General features: G+C 37.8%; 1 protein-coding gene across 3 annotated transcripts in view; it reads left to right on the top strand.

The window, feature by feature from the left end:
* The first annotated feature begins 4020 nt into the window (after positions 1–4020).
* Positions 4021–10886, top strand: part of LOC124722106 (sex-regulated protein janus-A-like) — a 40811-nt gene continuing 33945 nt past the window's right edge. For all 3 annotated transcript variants that reach the window (XM_047247304.1, XM_047247303.1, XM_047247305.1), the window contains exon 1: positions 4021–4174. In XM_047247304.1, the coding sequence (XP_047103260.1) occupies positions 4095–4174 (80 nt within the window). In that variant the 5' untranslated portion in view covers positions 4021–4094. The remainder of the gene's footprint in view (positions 4175–10886) is intronic.

Here is a 10886-nt window from a genome sequence, read left to right as displayed (position 1 = left end):
GTAGCCACGTGGCCCGTCAATATAATACACACCTAAAACAGAAGACAGACATCACAGTCGCTAGACTTAAGGAAACAGTTACAAATACATGAGGGTAAAACAGTTTAATATGTTGTCACTACAGGTACACAATGTGTCACCAATATGTTTAAAGACGTCGCACAGATGTGGCTTTGAGAGAAAAAGCATTTTATACAATAGAGGAGTTCGAAATAGGCTTTAAAAATTATCTCAGACAGTAATATAGTTTCATTACATTAAACTTATGTATGTGATTCTACAGAATACATCATACGCAGTATGATGGACAATTTAATGTCGAATAGTAATTACGTAAAATATTTTTTAGTCTGTGCTTGTTATTTATGTAATTGTATTGCTATGTCTGTGTACACAAAAGATTATGTTGGTTGCATTTTTAAAGGTGTATAATAAATAAATAAATGAAACATCCTTCATCTGAAGCACTTGATTAGATAGAAAGTGTGTATTTGTAATTGACCTTGATCTTTTTTCCTTTCAGATGATTTTGCAGTTACAGTCATCTCGAATACAGGCTGCTGTGGCAGACTTATATCCATTTATGGAATTTACCAAACTATTCTATTCGTTATGTTTGGCTGACGTAGAGACCCATAAATCTTCCTGTCTATTCCAGAAATTGGGAATCTAGCACTTTCTGCAGTGTTTGCTTATTTTTACATGACATCCATCTTCTCACTGTCGTTTCTTGGGGTGGTAGGTTTCATATTTCCACAATATTATTTTCCAACTAATGAGAACTAATCAAGTAGATATATATGCAAAACAGAACTAACAGCCCCTTGGTTTCCAGAGCTCTTACTTCCATAACATAAGGTGTGCAAAGTTAACGTATCTATAGAAATACCAGTAACTTGATGTTTTTAATTTCTGGATCTGCGTCGTTTACCAGTCATGATTGGACAGACTGTGTGAAGATTAAATATGCAAGAGTTATTTATCATTTTTCATATATATATAAGGAAATATGTATGATACACACACTGAAGAGCCAAAGAAACTGGTACACCTGCCTAATATCGGGTAGGGCCCCCGCGAGTATGCAGAAGTTTTGCAGCATGACGTGGCATGGACTCAACTAATGTCTAAAGTAGTCATGGAAGGAATGACACCATGAATCCTGCAGTGCTGCCCATAAGTCTGCTAGAGTAGAAGGGGGTCGAATCTGTTCTGAACAGCTTGTTGCAAGGCATCCCAGGTATGCCCAAACATGTTCATGTCTGGAGAGTTTGGAGGCCAGTGGAAGTGCTGGACGTGTGGGGTGTCGGATTGACCTGCTGGATTTTTCCAAGTCCGTCGGAATGCACAATGGACATGAATGGAGGCAGGTAGACATGATGTTTACATATATGTCACCTGTCAGAATCGTATCTAGAAGTATAAGGGGTCCCATTTAATTCCAACTGCACACGTCCCACACCATTACAGAGCCTCCACCAGGTCGAACAGTCGCCTGCTGACATGCAGGGTCCATGAATTCATGAGGTTGTCTCCATACTCATACATGTCCATCCGTTCGATACAATTTGAAAAGAGGCAACATGGTATCAGTCATTGTTGACGGGCCCTGGCGAGGTGTAAATCTTTGTGTTGTGCAGTTGTCAATGATACACAAGTGGGCCTTCGACTGCGAAAGCCCATATTGATGCTGTTTCATTGAATGGTTTGCACACTGATGGCCCAGCATTGAAATCTGCAGCAATTTGCAGAGGGGTTACACTTCTGTCACACTGAATGCTTCTCTTCAGTCGTCGTTTCTCCCATTCTTGTAAGATTTTTTCCAGCTACAGCGATGTCGTAAATTTGATGTTTTACTGGATTTCTTATATTCACCATATGCTCGAGAAATGGTCATATGGGGAAATCACCACTTCATCGCTACCTCAGATCTGCTGTATTCCATCTCTCTTGCACTGACTATAACACCATGTTCAAACTCACTTAACTCTTGATAAGCTGCCATTGTAGCAGTAGGTACCGATCTGATAACTGCTCCAGACACTTCTTGTCTTACATAGGCATTGACATATTCTGTCTGTTTATATATCTCTGTATTTGAAATCACATGCCTATGCCAGTTTCCTTGGCGCTTCGGTGTTTTTGTGTGTGTGTGTGTGTGTGTGTGTGTGTGTGTGTGTGTGTGAGAGAGAGAGAGAGAGAGAAGATTACTCTTTCATATCTTGTGCAGTTGTCCTTTTGAATGGTCCTGGTGACAGGAACTGCACTTCTGGGGCAATGAGTTGAATATTTTTAAAGCAACCATTGTATCAATGTTCCTTTCATGATTATGCATGTCCTGCCTCATGCAGATAACACCTTGGTTTTCTTTTACTCTGATGTGGTATAAAAACACGTAATGGATGTAGATTTCATTATTCCTAATTGGGTGAACATAGGCCTGCAGTGCTGCAGTCTTTAGCTTGATGCAAAGATTCTGACTGCTTTTTTTATGTAGCACTGCCACATTCTTGCAGCCTTCAGAATATCCCCATAACAGTAGGCCATGATTGATGCGGCTATTAAATATTGCATAATGCACTGTTATAAGGTATGGGTCAGCTAATACACCTTCTGTTCTCCTCAGAAGGTATATTACTGTACACACAAACTAAGTTGACACTCGGCGCGGTGGCTGAAGCGAGTGACAGTGGAGGCATCTCCCATTTACAGTCATTCCCATAAGCCACGGCGCCGAGTGTCAACTTACTTTCTGCAGACAGTACATTGGAGAGCTGGGAGCACACATACACTGTTTGTTCATTCATTATTAATTTGCTGTCAACCAGGAATCCCAGCAGTTTGATAGCCTCCATATTATCGGGGTATGCAGCATTCGTAAGGCTACATGTAAGATTTTGTTGTGTTATTTCTTCATTCGTTTTCATTTTATTGTCGAAGAACCATTGTTTGATGTTTTGTAAGATCACATTTGTTGTTTGCAGAGCTTGTGCAGCAGTTTTTGTTTTCGCAGATACTAACAGTGCACTGGCAAAAAAATAAGTTAAAATCTATGTGAATGATTGGTGCTGTACAAACAAAACACAGAAGGAAACGTATACTGGAGACTGCCCAACCGAATGAACTGCTGGACAAGGAAATATGCATGTGTGGTTGGACATTTAAAAAAGTAAAATTCGTAATGTCCTGTCGGTGCCGAATTCACTGAAGACATGATACATGCACGGATTGGAGAAGGATAGAACTGTCTCTGTTATTTTCCTTGAGTTATTTAGTGAGATTACAGAATGCATAAATCTGGCAAATGAGTCGAGGATTATACACTTCAGAAAAGTTGCAGTAATATTTTCAGTGATCAGACCACCGCTACTATCGCAAGTTCGAATCCTGCCTCGAGCACGGGTGTGTGTGATGTCCTTAGGTTAGTTAGGTTTAAGTAGTTCTAGGGGACTGATGACCTCAGAAGTTAAGTCCCATAGTGCTCAGAGCCTTTTGAACCATTTTTTGAAACTAGTAAAGAGTATAGGAAGGTGTTTTGTACTGAGTGACTAAAACAGTTAAACAACACTTCGAAAATGTGCCTCTGTTTAATGGTTTTGTTCAAATTTAAATAAGAAACTCTCGTGTTACAATGAGACAATAATAGCAACCAAAGCATTAAGCCGTAAAAATCATATGCAAAATTTACTATAAAGATAGTGACATTTATAATAAGTATCCTTTACTTCCAAAGCAATTCGTATTTTCTCCTTGAGCTTCATTCTTCTACACATTTTTCTAACGCACACTGTGGACATTTTTATAAGCGGAGGTAAGTTTCTGGAAATTTCTTATTTAGTTATTAGTGTAAGATCTACGGTCTCTATTGGATTGGATTGGCTTTGTCAATAATGATTTTTAATTCTGTCATCAAATGCCCCCACTTTCGAAGTCAGTACTTTAATCTAAAAAGCCATGGATTCATGTCAGCAAATAACAACTCTGCTTTTTCCTTCACATTTTAAATTAATCAAATAAACTGGCTTGTTCTAGTGCGTAGTTCTGTTGCTTTGTTGTCTTTGGTTGTCGGTATTATTAAAATCCACTGCTCCGGTATGTCTTCATTTATTAAAATACAATCTCTGAAAAGTAGTTTGTTTGGAGGCGTACGAAATCCAGTGCTGTGTTTATCTAGGTTTGTTATTTTGAGTATGCGTATGGTGTCCATTGTCATGTTATCGTATCGGGTTAAGAAGTTATTTGTGTGTTCGAAGTTTGGTTGCGCGTTGCGCGATTACTTGCTAGTTGCAAGCAGTTATTTTTATCGGTGTACTGCTACAAATTATTCGATTGTTATAAAAGACGTCTCCAGGGCTATTACGAGTCATAACATATCAAAATTGATGAAAATACGCCCTAAAATAATCTTCCCTTCGTTGTCTCATACCATTATTATATATACTGTCTGATGTTTTGGAGCATTAGTAACATCCAGTACTGGTATGTAATTTCACTGATAAAATAAAACCATTACCGTCGCACCCCTCCAGTTCTGTAGGACTACGGTTTTGTTGAATACAGATTTTTTAATATTGAACTGTATTAATCATCCCTTTTATGTGTAATCATGCTTATTTCTAGACCTCGGTATATTTATTTTATTATGCATTGTATCGCAGTCATGTTTTACGTGAAGTTTCATTGCTCACATCGAAATAATTGTGACGCATTGGCATTATTTCACCTAAACCAAGTATGTAAAGATCTGTATTTACGAATACCGGTACATGAAATGTGTAGATATTGTAATTGGAATTGTGAATAAGTTTTGTTTTAATTGTAGCGTAACTATGACTGTGTAGCTAATATCTAAACTCCAGAAAGCACCAAGCTGGTATTCTGAAGGGGGTGTGGAATCTGAGAAACAACCAGTATTCAAGAATATTGCTATCAAAAAGATGTTTTTGGGAGTTAATTTGACAAACTTAACCATGATAGCCTCATGATACTTATTCAAGAAACTGGACTAAGCAATAAATGCTTGTGTGTGAAAAAATAAACGTGTTTGGAGTCCAGTGAACAACATGAGCCATAGGTAGTCTATATGAACTGTGATGTCATATGGCATCTATGATATTTTGTTTGTTTCAGTGAAATACTTTGAGTGTGTGTTTTGATCATAATATGAAGTTTATTTTTTGTGGCTGGTAGCTTAGACTGTATTGTTTGCTAGGTGTACTTTAAGTCTAGGCCTACTGGAGATGGTGTTCGACTGGGGGAATGCTTGTGGCATACAAGATGTATATATGTGTTCATTTACATTGACAGGCTGATCTGTAGACTAGTGTAAACATATATCTAGGATAAGTTGGGTTGGTAGGTCATTCCACAGATACATTTAAGGTAGGTCATTCCATAGATACATTTAAGTACCTATGTGAGGCTCCATTTTCGAATTGTGGTCTGGTATTTTCAAGTTTTTAATATATTTGAAGGACTAATAGAAAGAACATCATGGGCCCAAAACTACCTTTTCTCACAGAGATCCTGTTAGTCTCTAGCATTTTATTTCGCTAATGTTTTCGTGTTATTAGTTATGTGAGCAGTTGATCAGTTCTGTGTCTTATATCTCCACCACGTTAAGGGTGTTGTCGTTCATAAGCTTGGTATCACATTCTTAACTAATCCTGTTGTTGGCATTTCAAAGATTGATTTGGACACAACAGTTCATAACCAGTTCTTTGTCTTGCCTTTCTCCAACCAGTCAGTTATAGAGAGGTCTGTGGTTTAACATGAACTCTAAAAACAGTGCAGTTTTTATATTAACAGATTGTTGCCAGAGGTTAAAGAGTGGTAAATGACAGAAGAAAGGGGTTGTGACATTTTGAAAACTTAAAGTAAGTGCAATTTTAGGGTATGCCTTCTTAGTCACTGTCCACGTTCTCAGACTAACATGTAAAAATCTTTTTATGTACCGTGATATCATGTCTTAGAGTTGAAGTTCGTTGTCTAGATAACAATAGGGGGAACAACCTTACACGTGAGGTGATATCAGTGCAAGAATCCAAATATTAAACAATGAAGTTATTAAGGAATTGTTTTATAAAGAAACAGTATGGCTGGTCACTACTGATAGTCAAGGAAGCAAGATCCCAGGAGGCCCTACTGCTGATTAACACTTTTAAAAGTGAAACACTAATCTTATTTTTCAGAACTATTCATTCTTGTCCTCACATCCTGTCTGTCTGCGTGAGGTAGGAACTAAGTTAAGGGGCCATTGGAAGTGTTCTGTTCCACCTGTCTCCTTTGACCCATGAGATAATGGTGTTGTGTGTGTGTGTTTTTGAATTGGTTTGTGTTTGTTGAGTTTAACATGTGATATTGGGTTCATTATCACTATGGTAACATTGGTTTATTTGAGTCTGGGTAGCCAGTGCTGCAATGTGGATTTGGAAATCTTCATTTTTCAGTGATGGTTATTTATGTGTGTGGCATTTTGTTAGGTTTGATTAGTTTTGTGTGTGTGTGTGTGTGTGTGTGTGTGTGTGTGTGTGTAGCGGCGGTCAACCTAGGTGATTTTGTTGCATGCTTTTGTTGGTAATAAACTTTTATTTTTGTTTTAATCTGTAGTAATTCTGATGTTCTGTCTGTTTTACATTTATCGTACTTTGGTTGGTTTTAATTGATCTGGTGTATATACAAGTTTTTGCGTTTTCGAGTTGTTGAAGGTTTTGGTTTTTGTGGTGTTTTTTGTTATGTTGGTGTGTGAAGTTTACATTGTTTTCATTATTATTATTATTATTATTATTATTATTGCTGGTAGGTATTGAGAGCTGCATTTGAGCTACATAGGTCAAGGGAAATGTCTGATTCCACTCTTCGGGTTGTAGCTATTGGTTCCTTGGTATCTGGGCTTCCTTTCAGCTGTATTGGTTCCTTGCTATCTGGGCTTCCTTTCAGCTGTATAGGTCGAGGGAAACATCTGATTCTGCTTTTCGTGGCACTTATGCAGTCTAGGGAGTACATGCGCTGATCACGAGAAAAGTACCTATTTTTGAAGGAAACACGTGTTTCTGAAGATATAAGCATATATATGCGCTGAATACCAAAAATTTTTTTATTTCAAAACTTGAGTGTTACAGTCATATCTGACGCGCTCTTCACCAAAAAAGTACTTATTTTTCATTTGGATGCAAAAAAAAAATCAGTTAACTGTCTCAAAATTTTTTTTGTATCAAAAATGACATATTGCATATGTATGCACGGAATTTAATTTTTTTTTTTTTCCTCTCTCTCTCTCTCTTCAAGAAAGGTGGAATTAATAACAAAATTGTGGAATGGATTTTCCCAAAACATTGACGCCAGAGAAATTCCGCCAGGTAGTTATTCAGCATAGCACGGTGAGTTCTGAAAGGCCTTATAGGATTTTTTTCTTTAGCTTTTTGCCAGACTGACTTCATGTGATTTGTGGTTGCGTTTGTAAAGGGATCGAGAAAATAAAGCGAATGATTAACAGCCAGATTATTGTAGCCCAAGTTACCTATGGTGTTGTAAGTTGCCACAAATCAGAAACTGCTGTGGTTCCAGTAGCAAAACATACTGTTGCAAAATTGGCAGCAAATGGGTAGCATCACGTTGTGGCACAGCAACCATAAAGCTTTGCTTTGTCTCAACGTCATAACCACCAAAGACCCATTGCTCTCGCACCTATGACTTCGATGGTGCTGACGAAGCAGCTCTCGTCTATTTCAACAGTATGGCTAGGGCCGCCCAAAACTATTGGCTCAATTAAGAAATATTCATGGCAGATATCTCTACAAAATTGGCACCAATCGACCACAGTGTGCTCACTGCCAATTTTGAGCTCCCTCATTAAAAACTTTTGCCTATTGAGTTCGAAAACCCACATGTAAGACAGTTGCAAAATTTTAGAAATGTCTAAATGACTGCCAGCAAAAAATGACATTTTCCTGATTGAACATTTCTTTCTACAGTCCCTGCCAATGGAGCAGCTCCAAATTTCGCCATCTTTCCCTGTAGTTTTCTCCAGCTTCATCTCGTTGTATCCAACACAATACCCATTTTCACACACCATATCGTTCTTCATAAGATCTTGTTGCCTAGCCCATTGTATTGAGCTTCGGGTGTTCTCCATAACATGGTATAAATCTTCCATTACAAAGTCGCTCAAATCTGGAAAATTTCTCGCCATTTTGGCACACGCAGTAATATACGATACTTCAAAACGGACAGCCTCAACAGAAAAATATAGGTTGTTGGGCGCACTGATCAAGACGCATAACTGTGAGCAACAGGGACATATACCATATGCAACAATATGCAAAGCCAACAATAGCTATCATGGTTAGGATGTATGAAACTGTAAGCATTACCTATGGCTAAAGAACTCTGTGAAGAAATATATTAAAGTGTCTGCAGCATATTGGCATAGCAACATGAATAAGCTGGTGAAAGCAGACAGTTAATCTTTTTTTTCCCCCACCTCCATATGAAAATAAGTACTTTTTTGGTATTCCGCGCATATATATGCTCATATCTTCAGAAATATATTTGCTTCAAAAATAGGTATTTTTCTCATGATCAGCGCATGTACCCCCTAAACTGCGTAAGTGCCATTTTTGTTATTGCAGATGTTGGTTTTTTGGTATTGTGGGCTTGGTTTGAGCTATATAGGTCGAGTGAACTGTATGATTCCTGCTGGCTTTGTGGCTGTAGCATTATGTCGTAGGTTGAGACTTTTTTAGGGGTGATGTGATGTGATGTGATGTTTTGTATTGTTAAAATTAGGTTGTCCTTGCCCTAGACCCCCTATTTCCCGCGGTTGTTCTGTAGTTTCATTTTATCATTGAAGTAAGATTACTTTCACTGTTTCTATTTTCCTGCAGGTTTGTTGGCATGTGTACATAGTGACAATATTGACGACATTTTGTATACTCTGGACGTAGGCGTTTCTGTCATATGGATGACGTCATGGGTCAAAGCAGATGGATTAAATCGGATGCTTCCCTAATGCCGAGTTCCGAAGGTTTGATTGGATCTACTGACACTGCCTTTGACTGGTAGCATGCTACTGATGATGTGGTGTGTGTGATATCCATGCACAAAACTTCCACACAAACACATGGGTCGTTTCACAATGCCGTAATTAGTTTCAACCAGTCAGTGGTAGTCTTCAGACGAAAGGCATATGCTGAAGCTGACGGTAGACAGAGATTAGTTTCTGTTGTGTTCAATGTTGTTGAGAACAGAATGGAAACCAGTATGTGCCTTTACCCTAAAGGCGCTAGCTGGCTTGTCAAAATTGGATACAGCGTTGTGAAATGCTTGTGAGATTATGTCAAAAAATATATAAAAGAATTTTAGATCCCTTATCTCTAAAACAGTATGTCATTTTTTTCCATATTTATATTGCTTCTGCATTATTTTTAAATGCAAGTGGGGGAGCCTATGATTGTTTCGTTATGAGAATAGATAAAATTGTCGTTGCAGTGTGTGGCTGATTTTGATGAGTGATTTATGTCCAGCATTTTGATTATGTGATAGGTGAAAGCAGACGGTTGGTATTGATAAAAATCAAAATTTCTGTTATGTAAGCTAGGACTAGTGGGCCAGGGAAAAAACTAACTAATCGCTCGGTCATTTCAGAAAAAAATTGATATTTGCTGGATGAATTCCCGAATGTTTAATGGGTTTAAAGACATTTTTTAAAAAATTTTATTCTCAACATTTAGAAACAGTGGCTATTTTTTGCTTTTACAGGCATCTGTTTTTCTTTTTTTTTTCTTTTCTTTTCTTTTCTTTTTTTTTTTTTTTTTAAATTATTCAGTACTGAGTTGAAGAATCATTAACTGGACTATAAATTAAAAACCATGATAACCATGCTGAATGTATTCCTTAATATAGGCCCTACTTTTAATGGCTCAAACTTGTTGATTGCAAGCTAAAAAAGCGTATTCTTTAAACTATTTAATTGGATAGATAAAAATTCTACTCATCAAGCAGCGGCAGAACACATACATAAAAGACAGCTGTAATTGGCAAGCTTTTGGAGCCAGTGGCTCCTTCTTCAGGCAGAAGGGTGGAAGGGGAAGTAATCGAGTGAAGGAGAAAGACTGGAGAGGTCTAGGAAAAGGGGTAGATATTGGTTAAGTCACCCAGAACCGCGGGTCAGAGGAGACTTACCGTACGGGATGAGAAGGAAAGACATTACTTACGGTAAGTCTCCTCTGACCCGCTGTTCTGGGTGACTTTCCCGATATCTACCAATTTTCCTAGACCTCTCCAGTTCTCTTCCTTCACCCCTCTTCCGTCTTTTATGTGCGAGTTCTGCTGCCACTTGGTGAGTAGATTTTTTATCAATCCTAATTGTATTTTTCCAAAGTAAGAGTAATTTCTCAGCCTTAATATTTATTGTGCTATTACACTATACAGTATAACTACTTCTTATAGTGAGAAGCTTACACAAAATGTACACTATTTTAAAAAATTGATTTTTTGAATTTTTTCGTTCTTTGACCTACAATATCTTTGTAAGGAGAGCAGATAAAAGTCTGAAAATTACACACTTAATGGATCTTCATGATATCAAACTTAAATTGGAAGTAACAAACAGAAAATATTGTGGGGAAGGCTAACCAAAGACTGCAATTTATTGGCAGTACTAAGGAGATTGCCTACACTACGCTTGTCCGTCCTCTTTTAGAATTCTGTTGCGCGGTGTGGGATCCTTGCCACATAGGACTGACAGAAGTACATTGAAAAAGTTCAAAGAAGGGCAGCACATTTTGTATTATTGCGAAATATGAGAGAGAGTGTCACAGAAATGATAATGGATTTGGGCTGGACATCATTAAAAGGAAGGCATTTTTTGTTGCAACAGAATCTTC

The sequence above is a fragment of the Schistocerca piceifrons genome, chromosome X, assembly GCF_021461385.2.
Source record: "Schistocerca piceifrons isolate TAMUIC-IGC-003096 chromosome X, iqSchPice1.1, whole genome shotgun sequence".
In the NCBI taxonomy this organism is placed as follows: Eukaryota; Metazoa; Arthropoda; class Insecta; order Orthoptera; family Acrididae; genus Schistocerca; species Schistocerca piceifrons.
The sequence above is the reverse complement of the archived record's forward strand: the minus strand, read 5'-3'. Positions and strand labels throughout refer to the sequence as shown.